Source organism: Triturus cristatus, chromosome 3_2 (genome assembly GCF_964204655.1).
Source record: "Triturus cristatus chromosome 3_2, aTriCri1.1, whole genome shotgun sequence".
NCBI classification, from domain to species: domain Eukaryota; kingdom Metazoa; phylum Chordata; class Amphibia; order Caudata; family Salamandridae; genus Triturus; species Triturus cristatus.
In genome coordinates this window covers 1,050,317,172-1,050,335,040 of record NC_140584.1, presented here as the reverse complement: position 1 = coordinate 1,050,335,040, position 17,869 = coordinate 1,050,317,172, and the positions used below count along the sequence as shown (strand labels likewise).

General features: G+C 43.3%; 1 protein-coding gene across 1 annotated transcript in view; it reads right to left on the bottom strand.

The window, feature by feature from the left end:
* The window catches only part of LOC146859090 (myeloperoxidase-like), a 111,506-nt gene that overhangs the window by 33,657 nt on the left and 59,980 nt on the right, over nucleotides 1-17,869 (bottom strand). Inside the window, exons 7-8 of the mRNA XM_085649742.1 lie at nucleotides 12,363-12,569; nucleotides 10,164-10,479 (exon numbers count right to left, since the gene is read on the bottom strand). Coding sequence (XP_085505868.1) covers nucleotides 10,164-10,479; nucleotides 12,363-12,569 — 523 coding nt within the window. The remainder of the gene's footprint in view (nucleotides 1-10,163; nucleotides 10,480-12,362; nucleotides 12,570-17,869) is intronic.

The window sequence follows — 17,869 nt, the reverse complement described above, 5'->3', positions numbered from 1 at the left end:
CACATGGCTGGCATTTTTCTTTTGGCAGCCCTACTTTATATTCCTTTAAATGAAATGCATTCTCATTCTACAGCAGTAAATGTAAATTTCAAATGCAAGGAATAGGCAGAGTGGGGGCCCAGGGGGTACTGGAACCAGAAAAAAACTAAGCCTCAGTAACCAGTTTACAAAGGTATGTTGACTGTGCACCTCAGATAGAGCGTACAGCTGACTGTTGTGTTGCACTGTAGCACCCAACAACACTTTTCGATAATGTACATCACCCGCAGCCATGAAATAGCACACGCTGGGTAGAGCTTATATAGCACATAGCTCAGAAATACCATATAGCTGGATGGCACGCACCTCCCAAGAGCATTTTAAGTAGTTTAAAACACACACAAGCGTTAAACAGAACGCACTGGACAGACCTTGCATACACCCCACATAGCGCAGATATATTATACAGCTGGCTGCAATGTGGCCCCGAAGAGCACTTTTCAATAGCATGGAACAAACACAACAGTCCAACACAACACATTTAAATAGAACATTTTGCTTACATCTAACTAAGCACAGACATGGCATTTGGGCCGTGGGCCATATTTTCCATAGAATGCAGTATATTAACATAAATAACGTAACATAACATGTAAATGATGCGCATAAAGTAGTGTAGCTCTATCTATAACTTGGTCATCAGAATGTGCTACAACAAGGACGATTATGCTGGGCTGGTAAACAGGCGAGAGGACCAACCTATCTTCACTACTGAGAGGCTCAGAAGCGCACCATTTAATTTATGAGGCAGGCCGCCTAGCTGAAGGACTGATATGAGGTAACTGGTGCACCCATGCTGCAGCTGCATGCTATAATTACTGTGCTGATGGCCCGAACTCTACGCTACTCGACTCTATGCCACTGCACTCTACTCCACTGCAGTCTACTCTGCACCACTCCGCACCACTCTAATCTGATTCACTCTACTCTACACCACTGCACCAATGCACTCTGCGTCAATGCAGTCTATACCACTTTACTCAAAACCAATCCACTCTATGCCAATCTACTCTGCACCACTGTACTTAATGCCACTTCAGTCTAGGCCACTTTACTCCACTCTGCAACACTCCACTCTTTGACGCTCTTCTCCACTCTATAGCACTCTATGACCCTACCTGCGTCATTCCACTCTACGCCTTTCCACTCTACGCACTGCAGTCTACTCTGCACCACTCCACTCCACTCTGTTCTGCACCACTCTACTTTGCACCACTCTACACCACTCTACTCTACCCCACTTCACTGTATGCCAATTACTCAAAACCAATGCACTCTAAACCACTGCACTCTATGATGCCAGTCTACTCTTCACCACTGTACTTTATGGCACCTCATTCTAGGCCACTCTAATCCACTCTACAACACTGCACTCTATGATGCTCTAATTCCCTCTATGCCACTATGCGACACTACTCCACTCTACGACCCTCTATGCAATTCCCTCTACGCCACTTCATGTCATTTTACTCGACTATATTCTACACTACACTCCAGTCTACTCAACTACTCTACTCTAGACCACTACACTCCATGCCACTCTATGCCACTCTACTCTAAGACACTACTCCACTCTATGCCATTTCATTCTGCTACACTACTCCTCTCTATGCCACCCTACTCTACAACAATCTACTCCACTCTACACCACTCTATAACACTGTACTCCACTCTACGCAACACACTCTATGCCACTCCACTCTATGACACTCTGCTTCACTCTACAATACTCAACTATATAACACTCTAATACACTCTACACCCTTCTAATCTGCGACATTCTACTACCTCCATGACAATCCACAACACTATGCCAGTCCACCCTATACAACTCCATGACACTCCACTCAACTCTACTCTACACCACTCCAAGATTCTACGCCACTCCATAACAGCCCACTCTACTCCACGACACTGTGATTTAAGACACTCTGGCAGAAAAGCAACTTGCGCCTTGTCTGTCTAAATGCCCCTCCCATGCTGTGTAGCAAATGAGAAAGGGTCAAATGTGAACATGAATCCTACCCAGATAATCTAATTAATCGAATCACTGGCTTAGTGATTTCTCATCAGCCAGAGATGTCACCCCATTACCATTGGTGTACTCAAAGGGTATGCTATGTGTTTCTAAATTATCCCTACTGAATAAATAAAAGCAACGGATAATAAGCCCTTAAATGTCCATTCTCTTGTGAAAAACGAAATATCAAATCCAATGCTTAATTTGAGCCTGTGGTTTCCGGTGCTCAGCACCAGAACTAAATTGTCAGCACCTGCACGTATGACCGCCTGCCCCATCGAAGAGCAGGTGGCTGAAATAGGGATGTCCACAACAGCAGCCGGCCATTAATTCAATAAACGTTAACAATGATTAATAACTGCCATGCAAGCCATTCCTCGAGCTTTGGGGGCCGGGAATAGTATGAATTGTAATACCTGCAAAAGTGTGAGGGTTAGTAGTTGTCTTGGTAATGTCATTGGCAGCAACAATGGATAGTTTAAGTTGCAGTAGCCTTCTGGCGAGGGCCCTGGCACCTAATTGTTTACAAATTAAGCACTGCATGTGAACCTTAACTATACGGGGGCCAGATGAGACCAAACAATACAGGAAGTCATATGCCTGAATATACACACCGCGCTGTTCCCACATTTTGGGAAAAAAGACCACCTTGCACATTATAACTTCTTCATGATACTAAATAGTACATGTAAACAAGTTCGTATTGCTTTATTCGTAGAATGACTTCCTGCTCTTCGTGTCCTCTAATTACTAATCAGGGATAATTGACGCAGATGTAGAAGCCCTGTAAAAATGCTTTCCATTTGTATTTGCTGTTTGAAGTATGTGCCGGTTTTACTTCTCTAAGCGTTTAACTCTTTGTTGGGGGTGTAGTCGCATGGGCTCCCTCCAAGTAAGCTATCAGCCACGGAAAAATGCCTCACCAGCCACAGGAAAACACCTCGCAATATGTTTCCTTTTAACTTCCTTATTTCCTCACCAAAACTCTCTCTCGCAATAAAAAACATTAAAAACCTGGTGAACATTATTCCTTCACCAAACTACAAGCGCAGCCATGATTTTCTTATGGTGTGGCCGAGCTTCCATCGGTTTTAATCCGAGAACAGAAAACAATCTAAAGGCGCGCTAGTGGCAGCCAGCAGGTAATGATCATGCCCGAAGAGAAACAATAAAAGCAAGATAACACTGCATTATAGACAAAAGGGAAAACCTTTTAAACCAATGAAACTATGGGTTGGGCAATTACCCATGACCGGCAAGGTTAGCATTGGCAATCAGTAAATTAAGGCCGCACCAGTCCGTCCTGGGCTGCACGGTCCCTCTCAGCCGCCTCCCAACTCAAGCGCATTTTAAATTGCGCAAAGTGGCATGTGCATGAGAATGACCAGCCCCACCATAGTATGCTCCACCCTAAGGATGAAGACCGCGCAGACGCGGCCGCGCACCAGCTGCCCTCAGTGGAAATCGCACATCTAAATGTCACTGTTTCCTGAATTATGCGCCGTCACATTTTGCTAAGTGCCCTGCTAAAATACAGTATAAACATAGCTGCCAAGTTTTCAGATTGCTTATGTGTGACATTTTCATAATTTTAGTGAAATTATGAGTGACATTCAACGACTATGAGTGACACTTTCTCAAGAGCAAAATCAGACAATGAAGACCAGGGAAACATATAAGTATCAGCAATGACACCCATTTGAGCAGCGAGAAACTCTAAAATCTTTAAATTGATGCAAATTGATACAAAGTGCACAACATAGTTTTCTTGAAGTTCGTGGTTCTTATTTATACAACAGCACGCATTCCTTTCTGAGGCACTGCGCAATGTTCAGCATCTTCATTTCTGATGCGCACAGTCTGTCATAGCTGCCAAGCTTTGCGATTGCTTGTGTGTAACATTTCAATGGTTTCAATATACCTATGAGTAACATTCTGCTGCCAAATGTATGACACTTAGAGTGACACTTTCTCTCCATTTAAACCATGGAATGAAATGCATTGAAAGAGCTAAATATCAGAAATTACAATATTTTGAAGCATGAGAAGCTCTAAAGATATCTTGAAACTAATAGAAAACTCCTGAAATGAAATCTCACTAACCTACAACCTCTTTATAAGATGACCATACTGTAAAACAATTGCGGCAAAGCCTTTCATGGCAAAGAGGACACATTAGAAGGAAGTTTGCAGGGGGCTGTGAGACACTAGCTTAGCCTGACAAGACATCAATAGTGGATCAACACTATGTAGCAGGCACCAAGTAAATTTTGGAGGCCAGTCTGTCTGAAAATATACTGAGATTAAGAAAAGCATGCCTCGGGCTCCCAGTACAATATGGCTAAAAAATGCAATGGTGGCGTGGTAGGGTAATATAGGATGAAGAGCTGCAGACAGTCCAGTCCTGAGCTACCAGAGAGCTCGCTTGTGTCTGTCAGTCAGACTGGAAAAGAAACACCCCCCACTCCAGGGCGTCACTGGGAGAGAAAATACATCTGGGCAGCAGACAAAAAGTGCCCCCCATTTAGGAAACTAGAAAATTAAAATTGGCCCACATTTGCAAATCAAAGCAGTTTTGAACTTGTCAAGACACGCTCTATATTTTTTTGCAATGTATAGAAAAGACTGCATGCATCTAGGCTTGCTGCAAGTAATCTTTGTCACATTATGAGGGAAATCAACAGTAATACCTGGTGCACTAGCCTCAAACAGCCCACACACTGACTGGTCAAATGATCTATCCTTCGGGGCCTGGCAGATGCTGCCTCAAGGAAAAAGAAAGCTGATGCCCGCCAGCTCCACTGATTTCCAAGATAGAGACTCCCTCATTTAAGCTGCGGTCAAGGTTTGGTAATTATATGTGGGAGATAAACAGTAAAACCTGACGCTGCACAGCAGACCTAATAGGCCCTGAAACAGTCAAAGAAAGTCAGCGCATATGAGGACCTGTGACAGTAACATGCATACTTTGGGAAAGCACTGCACTTGCAACAGGCACGCCAAAAAACAAAAGCAGCCAAAAGCCAACACTATAAAATCTTCCTTCCACGAAAACCCCCTCCCCTCTTTTAATTGTGCGCCGCCTCTTGAGCGCATGTGAATCAGCGCACTGCAGGTAGGCTTAGTTCCATGCACCCAGAAGACGGCCTAGTTAGTCCGCATCACTTTTGCAGATATGTGGCCTATAAAATGACGCATCCCTCAGAATCGACTGTTAATATTGGTGCAGAAAACAATTATGCTCAATTTCAACATCGCTATTCTAAAGCACAGACTGTTATTTCCTAGCCAAGTGGATTATTCCCTGCCCGTCAATTGGCAAGGTACGTAATTGTGCCTAACTAACACGAGGCTTAACCAACAATGACATTGCAATGAAGTAAGTGGTAAGTGAGACATAATAGCTGCAGCCCTCTGGACACTATGATACAAACCAGCAAGAGGTGTGAACTGCTTGGCTCATGCGTTCACACTATAGATATAATAATACCATTAAATCTAAGATGATTGAAGCTCACCTGACCTCGGTGGACCGAGTCTTCCGGGGCCAGGCTTTGTTCCGGTGCCAGCTATTCCACATAAATGTGGCTGGCATCCTTCTCTGAGCACACCCCTTTGAAGGGTAGCTGACTGTCCGGCAGCGTGGTTGCTGGCCTTCGTATTTCACCAGCGCTGTGCATGAGTGTCCTCAAAACCGTCCGTTCAATTTGCCTTTGCAGCATAATAGTAGCAGCGGCAGCGGCTCCATGGGTAGGTGGACATCGGTCTCCAGAGTGACTGCTAGATCAACGGCCTCGATGAGGAGCCTCCAAGTAGCCTGGTCCGGCCAGTCACAGCAGGGCACCATGATGAGAGGACAGGCGGTGGTGCGAGTATTGGCGGCTTCAAAAACGAAACTAACTTTCAAACATAACTTCCGCCCGCTCTCAACCCCCAGGTTATGACTTAATGGACAATGTCGCAAACGCCCCAGTGAGAGCACAGTTTAGCCAGTCTGGCCGGTCGGAGCGACCGAAACCACCTCCTGGCAGATGATGAGGTATATTAAACACCAGAGCAGTGCAGTAGTTGCACTGCACAGTAAAGTAAGTGGTTGCTGGCAGCACAGCTGCGAAGGGGGCCTGTGTTACGCCCCTCAACCAACTCCACACTTAGAACAATTTTCAAGGGAAAACAGTCAATGTATTCCTTTGGAGAAAAATGAAGTTAACAGTTTGCAGACAAATACAAGTTTGTGGGAGTTGGTATTCTGGAGTTAGAACCAGGGTTTCCCCAGGGTCGAGGATACACTCTCAAAGCACCCTCAGTGGCACTAGGGTGGCCGGGTGCAGAGTGCTAAGGCCCAATGTTATCCATTGGGCGATGGGGGGCCTCCGGTTGGTGGCTGCTTATGAGCAGGACACAAGGTTGTGGGAGCAAAGCTCCTGGTTTTAGGCTCAGGGCAAAGGGGATCCGGTTTAGCACACAAAGTACACCCATACGGCACAGGGGTGGCCGGGTGCAGGGTGCTGTTTTGGAATTGGGTGCCCTGTTGTTTTCAATGGGGATTGCCGGTTTTGGTTTTTAGCTGCAAGATCAGTCCAAGAGGTTTTCCAGGAGGAACCAACAGCTGGGCAGGTAAGTTGGAGGGCTCGGGACGTAGGTGCACTTCGGCTTCTTTTCTACAGGGGTGTCTTCTGAGGTCGGATTTCACCTTACCGGGCCACTCGTGTTGGGGTGGGTCTCCATGCACAGGCTGCAGGCGACGTCGGGGAGTCCTGGAGTTATCAACCCACACTGAACTCGGACTCTGGAGCGCTGGGGACCTTGCTGGGACCGGAGGGCTACTCAAACTCGGGCCGTAGGAGATGGGTGCAGTGGTGGTTACAGGCATCGGTTTTTTTTGTCCTCAGCAGGCTCAGAGTCTGTTTTGGGAGTTTCTTTTGAACAGACCTGCTGTTCACAGGAGATTCGGGATTTGTTGAAGGCAGTCAGTCCTCCCAGGGTTCTGGAGGTCGCTGGCTGCAGGACAAGGCATCTTTTGGCGCAGGATATCTGGAAACTGCAGACGGGCCGGTAGGGCTGGGGTCAAGTCAGTTCATCTCTGCAGTCTCCTCTGCTGGGCATCTTCTTTCGTCCTTCTTCTTTGTAGGTTGTGGGTATCTGGCTTCTTGGTTCAGGGCTGCCCCCTAAATACTGTATTTAGGGGGTGTTTTAGGGGTCTCGAGGTCAGTAGCCAATGGGCTTAGGGTGACTACACCCTTGGTGTGCTCACCCCACGTGGGGGAGTGGGCACAATCCCTAATCCTGATTGAAGAGTGCCTGCCATCTGCAATATGGTGGGCACTGAAGAGTGTGCTTCACCTCGCCTCCCCCACTTGAAGGGTGGGGTTGGCAGAGGTGGGCACACCTTCTGGGCTGTGCTAACTTTCCTCGCCTGTCTTCCTGACGAAAAGGAGGGGAGACAGGAAGGCGGCCTGCTCCTGATAGAAAGAAAGAAAGGCTTGGGGTCACGTTACAAAGGCGCCAAGGCCTTTGAAGCTCCCCTGCCACAGATGGCTCTTCCCGGCCTGGGGGAGGTGTGACCACCTCTGCCCAGGAAAGGCTTTGTTTCTGGGCTCAGAGAGTGAAGGCTCCCACCCCAGGGGTCCTGAAACATGTCTTGTGGTGGCAGGCTGGTGTGTACCAGTCAGGGAACCCACCAGAGGCAGGTCATTTTTCAGGGGGCATCTTAAGATGCCCTCTGAGTTCATTTTTCTGTAAATCCCACACGCATCAGTCTGGGTTTAATGTGCTGAGAAGTTTGATACCAAACTTCTCAGTTTTCAGTAGAGCCATTATGGTGCTGTGGAGTTTGTAATGACAAACTCCCAGCACCATATACTCTTAATGGCATTACTGCACTTACAATGTCTAAAAATTGGTCTAGACACTGTAGGTGTACAGAGCTCATGCACCTGTACACTCATCACTGGCATAGTGCACCCAGCAAGAGGGGTGGCGGACCTATGCCAGGGCAGTGGGTTGTAGGCATGGCACACAAGGATGTGTGCCATGTCGACTCTTCACTTTGTTCTGCACCAAACCACGCAGCCTGCAATGGCAGTGTGTGTGTGTAAAGGAACAGGGCCTCCAAGGTTGGCACAATAAGTGCTGGAGCCCTTTGAGGCCTTCCCTGGCCACAGTGCCCTTGGTACCCTTGGTACCGTTTACAAGGGACTGACATTTGGCCAAAGAGGTGTCAATTGGGGGTACAAGATACAGTTTTGTGAAAAACACAGGCCCTGGGAACCTGATTGGCAGGGACCCAGGGCACATCTAGTCAAAGTGCATCAGTAGTCTGGCAAAAAGTGGGGGGTTACTGCAACAGAAACCCAGCTTCCTACAATTACTGCATAAATAATTTACACATTGCTTCTAAGTTAAGCCTGTCTGCTCTGTGCCATAGCTACCAGGGGATTGAGCGCAGGTTAGTTTAATGACTTTAAGGGTTCACCATTTTTTTTTTAACACACTTTATTGAAACACCTCGTCAGCGTAATGGCAGAATCATACGATACATAAGGTATTTTGTTTTTGTCGTTCCCAACATATACATAGTGCATAATTGACCAAGTTATAACTTCTAGTTACAAATGTATTCCGTTAGTTAAGGGTTCACCTTGACAAGGATTGTGGTAGGTATTTGAGGTGGGTACTCATCCCCCTCAACTAATACCCCAATTTCTTATACCTAAAAAGTTGGCATTTGAATCTGATGCCGAGGTTGGATACCGTCGGCACATCACAGGTATATTGAGGGAGTGCACATTCAGTTCCTAAGATGTAGCTTGACAGAATTGACAGGTAGGATATGCTTGCCATTGCACAGCTCGCTATTACTTATTAAATCGCTCTTTGACTTGGGTCAGAAAGCAAGTTGTTATCAACTAACATGTGAAATTGAACATCCTTATTGTTGCCAAAGAGATCTGCATCACAGTACCTATTCCTCAGTTTTCCATTTTAGCCCCACATGTCTTGTTTAAGTGCCTCAGAATCCTTGGTGGGTAGTTCGATTAATTGCTGTCATTAACTCATCGGATTGACTAGGTCACTGTAGGTCATTACTGATTTACTGATTTTATGTAATGGTTGAGCAGGCCATCATCACTAAAAGTGCTGGTTTCATTGCATCCCAGTTAACACTAACAGAAAGATCCAGCTACTTCACTCTATCCAGATGTACACGGTTTGGGTAGATAGAAACATATGAGGCAGATTATAAAGTTTATGCAGTCTCCGGCAGTCACCGAAGAGTGCAGGTTAAAGTCCTCTCCATGGCCCACAAGTCTATCATGGGCAGTTCACCAAGAAACAACAGAACATAAGGAAACCAAATTGGCCAACAAGAAATTTTACTATTGCCAACAACATGCTATCTCCGCGCTCAAAACGTCAGCACCAACAGATGTTTTTTTTCTCACTTTTTTCCTTTATTCATAATATGTAAGTGTATTCATTCATCCATTTGTTCTCAAATCTCTAGCTAATAAATTGCAAATAAGGGGATTCCTTTTTGAATTGCCAGCTGTGAAACTGTTAGTTCATGGTACCATAGTTACAGGTTTTCCTAAACGTTGGCTGTTTACCAAAGCTCTCTTTTTTTCTTTTGCAGTGTCACACAACACTCTAGTTTCTTTCTCTTTATTTCACATTTAGGCCTTTTCTATTTTTCTATCACCCTAACATCAGTTGACATTCTGAACAATCTAAATATAGTAAAGTAATAAATAAAGACAAATAGCCTGGAGGTATGAGAGAACTTAGGAGATCCAGGACTGATTGTACATGGATCACCCCATGGAGGCCCCATGATGTGGTAAGCTTATGGCAACTGGCAGAACAGTTTATGTCTCGCAGTAATGGGGATAATGGTTGATAAGGAGACCTCACATTTCTGGTGCTCCATTATAATAAAGAGACACATATGTTCAATTTTCAGAACAGGCAATCGTGGTTTGTTGCTCTCTGAAATTTAGTAGAATATCTTCAAGCACATAAAGATACACTACGGAGTTTTCAGAAATCATGAACGTAAAATGGAGTCTACAAATCCACTATAGGCAGAAATGATGCTACTCACCACTCAAGAAACATGGAATGCCCGAAGATCTGTTGGTTAGGACGCAGAAGTCTTCTCCCATGGTGTTGAACGGAAGATACTCTCTGCCGTTATCGGTAAATCTCTGGTTAACAGCCAACAGCCCAAACTGGTTTGTCGGATCCCTAAGTCTGGTTGCCAATGCCATGTCACTTCCATACACTTGGCTTCCATCAATAAATGATGTCAAAATGTTAATCTGTTCACGGGCAGGTGATCCTTCGTTGCAAGCTGGAGCCGAGCGGAATAAAGGAATGCAGTCACTTCTGTTTGCAATCCTTGGATCATTGGGTGGAATCTGCATTAAAAACATCACAAGAGAAGATGGTCTGTCATTCTGATATATGATATGATGGCAATTTATTATAGTACGAGATGACATCTTAAGGTAAATGCACAAAGTGAATTGCAATCTGAGTATAAATGCCCCTTTGAAGGAACTGGATATTTGGTAGTTACTTGAATGGTTTATCTAGGATAAGAGATTACCTGATGAGTTGTTGGAGGTAGAGATAGGGCAGTGGTATAAGTGTGTGGTTATTGGCAGTGGAGATATAGAAACTTCTTACAAGGTAGAGGTATTCTGTGGGTTGCGTGGATTGAAGAAGAAGACTCTGAATGTCAGAGGATACATTTTATACGTAGGTGCGGGTTGATTGTTCTTTGTATGTATTAATCCGGGTGAATTTTTTAACATGCCTCTGTGGGTAAGAGATAGAGATCTTGTATGGGTTCTATGGATACAGCTTTGAATGTGGTGATCATGAATCTCCATGGATGGATTTTAAGAGGCAGAGATATAGTAGGCTGGTGTTCTTTGATTAGGCTATAGGAGATATAGGGACATCAGTAAGAGAAAGTTGATGTACAATTTGTATAGGGAGGTTTGTAAGAAACATTAAAAGCAGAGCTCTGAAAGCTCTGAGGTAGTTCTATGCATAGGGCAATGAAGAAGAAGACCTTGACATCCTAGACAGCATTTTCCTTAATTTATTTATGTATTCAATCTGTAAACAATTCTTTATTAGCACCCTAGGCTACATCTAAATGTTGTTTTGTTAAATGGGAGAGACAGAGACTCTTTGATTTTGATTTTGGTATGAGAAATTTCGGGGTCTACAGACAGGTTGTCCCAGGTGGCAATACACGGATGGTTTTATTGATTGGTTGTTGGCATTGAATGTCTGAAAGGTCTTTGATAGACAATTGGAAAGTAACATCTCAAGGTTCCTTTGATGGGGCACCATTGGAATGTTACTGGTGAAGACATAGTGGTGGTACTGTGGTTCCCTTTTGGAAAAAATGGTCAGATGGCTCTTATAATTACAAAACGGACATATTTGACAGATAAACTATAGCTGGGCTGTCGGATATGAATCCTGAATAGCTGGATCAGCGCACATTTTCAGGATAGCTATGAAGTATGTAAATTAGTTCTGTTTACAGTCACTATATGTAAATTTGTGGATATTCTGAATATCTACTAGCAATCACACCCCCAGATTACAGATTGGGCACTCCTCACTTATCATGCCAGGTTGCAATTTGAAGGCTGGATATCTTCATTTTCTTAGTTCAGAATGAAATCTGGAATCTCTAATAAACAATGTGTATTTACTTCACACATTTTGTAAATTTAAGCAATCTCCAGCAATGATATCAGAGTGCTGTAAATAACAATGTAACAATTGGGTTAATATTAAAACAGTTAAGACTATGCAGCCAGATCATTTATTACCAATTCATTAGAACCCTAGTATGTCATAAGTTTAAAGATGTTTTAAGAAGAAGAATTTTTGCATATTCTCTGAACACCATCAGAGTGGAGGAGATTCAGAACCCTTCAAGTATCACTACAGAATTTAAGAGCTGGTTCTGAGAAAGTCTGAGAAACTGTTTGGCATCATTTTAGCCATTCGGAGAGAGAATCTGGTGCAAGTTCCTGACCCTCTCCAGATTGAAAACTATTTTGTTTTGGGGTTGTTCCATGACAGCTGTCTTGTAGATGACAGCCTTAATGTTTCATTCAATCGCTGCATTATTGGATAGCTTATAGAATAATTTACTTAACTAATTGATTTGTTAATTGATTGCATCAAGCATTGCAGATGAGCAGCCAGAGGAAGCCTAATCCTATCATGTGAACAGATATGGTCCAGTAAACACAGGTCTGCATAATACCCTCAGTGGGAAGCAAGGTGGTTCCTTGACACAGGTGTGGTCACAGTCCAGGCCCTCAACAAAGGTGGTTCTGGCTGGAGTCTCTGGCGAAAGGTCCAGGTCATGGTCTGTCCACTGACCAAACTGCATGAAGGTGAGTGACCGCTCATTATCCAGTGTCAATTCATTGTTTGGAAACTGGACAATCTGGTTTGAAACTTCACGTGCCTGGAATAAAGAACAGAGAAAGTTGATGAACCTCCATCTACAAACACAACTTGCTTAAACACATTCTTAATTTTTCAGACTATCTCATTTTCTTCTAGAAATGAGCTCAACCCCCTGCCTACAGCTAGAAGGAAACTCCTTCCTAAAACTTTCTCTGAAAGTGAGGCCGCAAACTCTTCTCCTGAATAATTGATTATCATCTCTTCTTCTGGAGAAGTGACCTCCTTCTCTAATGAGACCCCCTCACACACATGTTTTTTAAATGAGACCTATATTCTTCCACAACCAATAAGACTTCTCATAGTATTTCTGATAAGAAGACCACTTTCTCATTCTCTGGAATGAGATCACCTTCCCTTTTCTAGCATGGCTAGCCCTGTTACTCTCTCAAAGTGAGAACACTGCCTTCTCTGCTGGGTGTCTGAACACCCATCCTCTCCTTTAAAATCATTCCCTTGTTTTCAGGAAGTGGGACTATCCTTTCCCCTTTTGGATGTACCATTACCTCTCCTCTTCCAAGTGTTCTTTTCTGAAAAAGAATGTACATCATTTGCAGGTGTTACCACTTCTCATATTCTTCTGGAAATAGGATCACCCCATCCTGCTCGGAAAAATATATGCCTCTGCTCACCTGAAAGTGCGGACACCCTTCTTATTCCGGAAGCGAGAACATCCTGTTTTCCTTGAAGTGTGAAACCCCTGCCCCTTATATGGCAAGTACCCAGCACTCTTAGTGCCTGATTTCGTTGTTGGTCAGAAAGCATTCCAACTGACTCCTTGTCGAAATCGGTTCCGACTGACTCGGATTTGGCTGATTACGATGTTTCCAAACACGTTCGGTCTGACTCCCATTGACTTCAATGGGATCCTGTGTTCCAACCGACAACACAGGCTTCCATTGAAAAAAGGGGTGGTTGCGGAAAGCCTTGCACCCTGTGGCTGGAACCCATGGGCCCTGTCACACTATGCATGGTTGTAAAGGGGGGTTCCATGGGTCCCCCCACGGATCCCAACCGGAGGCCTCGGGGTGAAGGGGGGCCTGCTAAGGGCTCTCAAAGTCAGTTTCCGAGAGTCATTCCGTGTCGGACAGACCGATTCAGAAAGGCTGTCCGAATCTGACATTGTAATACGTCGGTCCAAAACGTGGTCTATAGAGACGTACGATTCGGCTTCAACCTACTCGGAGTCTCCGATTGCCGGGCGGAGCCGAGTCAGAAAGACCGAATGGCTAACTTCTATCGTAATAGGTCGGGCAGACATGTTTCCGAGTCACTCGGAAACATGGGTTCCAAGACGGGTTAGGAAAATCCAAATGCCATTTAGAAACTTTCTGACTGAAATCGTAATAAGGCCCCTAGTCTGATAGGAAGCCCACAATTGCCCTTCATATGAAAAGTATACCACCCCTTCTAATCTGAAAGTCTGGCCATTCATCCTTTCGGATCTGCAAAAGAGAACACCCTCTCCTCATTTGAAACTGAAACAGCCAGACAAGCAGAGTGGTTCAGTTCGCAGACCCATCTTTTGTTGAACTGAAATGGGTAACAGGTGAAAAGATTCACTCATCCGATGAGATTTGAGGATTTTTCTTTTTTTTTTGGGTCAGTAGAGGTATGCAAAATCTGGTTCGTTGTACTACACATATCCCTAAAGTTTAACCTCTTCATAACCAAACACTTTTTAAACACAAGTTTCTTGAAAACTACTGAACAAGCAAGGGCATTTCCTAAAGTAAAGATCTACTTTGATTCAAGTCAAATCTAATTCAATTTCGCCTTTTTTCTGTAATGAGTGGCAAAGAATCCTATGAATATTAAAATGCAGAATGTCTCTTTACGGACCCCTCTGTTATTTAGGCCTTGCTTTTGGAGAGTTTAATGTAGGTTTCTTGAGCAGTGCCAAAGCTGCTACAGAAAATGCCTTTCCAGTGGAAAGTCTGACCTACATATAACTACACAGGCACTATCACCGCCGGCGACTTACACATGCTCTATATATATATATATGCATGTGTGTGTCTGTGTGTATATAAATATTTTGAAAAAAAGGTATATATATATATATATATATATATATATATATATATATATATATATATATATATACATATATATATATATGTGGTGCGGAGGAACGGATGTGCAGTTCATATATATATATATATATTCGCTACACCAATTCCGGTCAGAAACACTCAGGCTGTCACGGGTCGTCCAAGTCGGGACGCCGGAAGTCCCATGTATTCGTTTCAAAAAGTCTCTGCCAACAACAGGAACCACTCAGACACTTTCACGTGCTGCGAAAAATAAATATTTAATGGCAAGTTCAAAACTACGCGTTTCGGCTTTACGCCTTGGTCACGCTCGTAGAAGCTCATTGTCACCATGGTTATATCCACTTCCTTCAAACATTAGAAGATGGACTAGCCCAAAAACTGTGTATATACAATACTAGCAACTGTGGCGGCCATTTTGTAGTATGCAAAATTGATTCAGTACATGTACATTTTTCTTATTTAACACATATAATGTACACCAAATTCACAGATGAAGCTTGTAAACAACAATCTAAGTGAATTAATGATATTAATGCTGCAGTCCAGAATTAATGAATGCAACATCATTAGTACATGTGCATAACAGTCTCGCCCCAGTGGGCAAAATGAGCTCAAAATTCATATCTATGCAAATAAATAAATTCCATAGTTGTCAATTCAGCCCAAGTGGGCACCAAGTCTGGTTCCAGCAGATGTGCCTACCCTTCTCCAGGCTGTCTGGCCCAAGTGGGCATTTGTGTACACCGAGTCCATAAACTGATAAATCCAACTCTTTCAAAGCAAATCATCAGCAAGAAATTATATGCTCCAACACTCGCTTTTTAGCCTGATGTTTTGTACTCCCCATGTACCACTTGTTGCAGGGGCAAATCAATACACATACACAGTATGTCATGTTGCATTTGAGAAGTTTTCTGATCTGAAACTCCCTTTTGGAATTGGGTACTACCAATTTGTCGCAGTCAGAACTCCCTTTACAGGCTTTACAATTCCTGCAACACCTGAATCCGGGTTTGCCATTCAGACACCCCCTTTCCCCTTCTGTCACATGGTTATGGCTTAACTCATCTCTAAGTGAACTACTTTTTCTGAGCGTTATCTATGGATTACTACCAAGATCTTTCTTAAGGTGTTCGTCAGTTAACAACACATGCCAGTGTTTGTTGAAAATTCTGCGTACCTCACTGGCCTGTCCTGAGAATGTAGTGATAAATCTTATACACTCACTACTCTCTTCCTTTCTTCTAGGATGTAGTAATTAATTCCTGGTCACCCTATCAACTCTAGATTTGGCTTCAAGGATGGTCTTTTCACTATATCCTCGTTCTTTAAACCGTTCGCACATGGTGTCCTCCTCACATTTGTAGGCACTACCTGTGCTGCAGTTCCTTTTGGCGCGTAACAGTTCCCCATATGGGATACTGTACATGAGACTTCGTGGGTGTGCGCTGCTGGCACTAAGAATACTGTTGCCAGAAGTCTTTTTTCAAAATAATCTTATTTCCAAGGTATTATCTTGAACCTCTAGAAATACGTTCTGAAATTCCATGGTGCTTTTACTGATATGTTCCGTGAAGGTAAGATTGAACACATTCATATTCAGTTTCTCAATAAAACCCCTAGCCAAATTCTCATCCCCACTCCAAATGAAAAAAATATCATCAATGTAGCACAGCCACAGGGCGACATTGCTCTCAAATTCTATCATCTGCGAGGCCACCTGCTCCTCCCACCAGCCCATGAATAAATTTCCATAGCTGAGGGCGAAGCAGGTGCCCATCGCAGTGCCCTGTGACTGCTTGTAGGTGGTATTATTGAAGATAAAAAAATTGTTAACTTAACAAAATTCAATCATTTTTACAATCATCTGTGAATGGTGGAATAATGAGATGGATCGTGTCTTAAAAAAATGCTGGATTGCCTGTAGACCTAACTCATGTTGGATACTGGTGTAGTGACTACTTACTTTGAGAGTTACTAAGGTATAGTTATCCTCCCAATGTATCCCATCAATTATTGTGGGAAAATGTGTGGTGTCTCTGAGGTAGGAGGGTAGTGCTACCACATAAGGTCTAAGATAATGGTCGATAAACCTGGAAGTATTCTCCAATAACGATCCAATTGAGGAGACTATGGGTCTTCCTGGGGGATTGTGAAAATTCTTGTGGAGTTTCGGGAGTAAATAAAGGATAGGAATCCTTGGGTGTGCACAGTATAAATAGTTGTACTCTTCCCACTCCAACAATCCCTTGTCTTTCCATTCTACCAGTCATTCCCTGTAAGTAGTGTTAGATTTTAATATGTCCGCCATACTGGATTTGCAGTAACTGTCACCATCACTCAATTGTCTAGTTCCTTCACGAAATATTTGTGTTTGTCCTGAACCACCACATTTCCCCCTTTATCCGACTGGTGGATTACAATACTGTTATCGGCTTTCAGATTTTCTATAGCAGTGATTTGTTCCACAGTAAGGTTTTTTCTATTGCAGGGGACTTTCTTGTGCATTATTTTGTTCAAGTTGGTTAAAACTCCCTTTTCAAACACATCTATGGCTTCACACTGTACATCAGGGAATAATTTTAAACCTAAATCTGTGTTCCTTCCTAATGTAAAGTTTCATGCGGAAATATGTGCCGTGCCAAAGTTAGCAGCAAAACACAAAATACTTTTCAGTGGAAAGTCTGATACTTAACCATGACCACACATCACCTCCTGATAAAATATACATATATAGGTGAGTGCATATTATATACATTTATGCATCTATATGTAGCTTTTCTAAATGTATCCACTTTAAAAATACCTTTATATTTTTCTCTTTATTATTGTACTCATTTTGCGCTTGATTCTTGAAACTTTTAATTCAACTTAATGTTTTATGCATTCACTTAAATTGACATTTAATCTAGTTTAAATTATTTGATTGTAATATTCTTTATGTCCTTAACCTTTTTCCTATGTTTTCATTATTTATAAATACTTACCTGTACTGATCTGTGGAGTAAAGCTGTACCCAATGTGATGAATCATGATATAAATGTAGCAATACTCACCAGCGAAGTAATTACACTTGATATATTTCATGTGTGATGTCATGGAGGTACACCGCTTAAGTGATGATGCATGCATGGAATGTTGTGAGTGTTGTGCATGGAATGTTCGCTGTGGGATTCAGTAGGAACGGAAGGTTGAACAAACAAGCATTTGCTCCAAAAGGGTTGTCCTACCTTCATTTTACTGA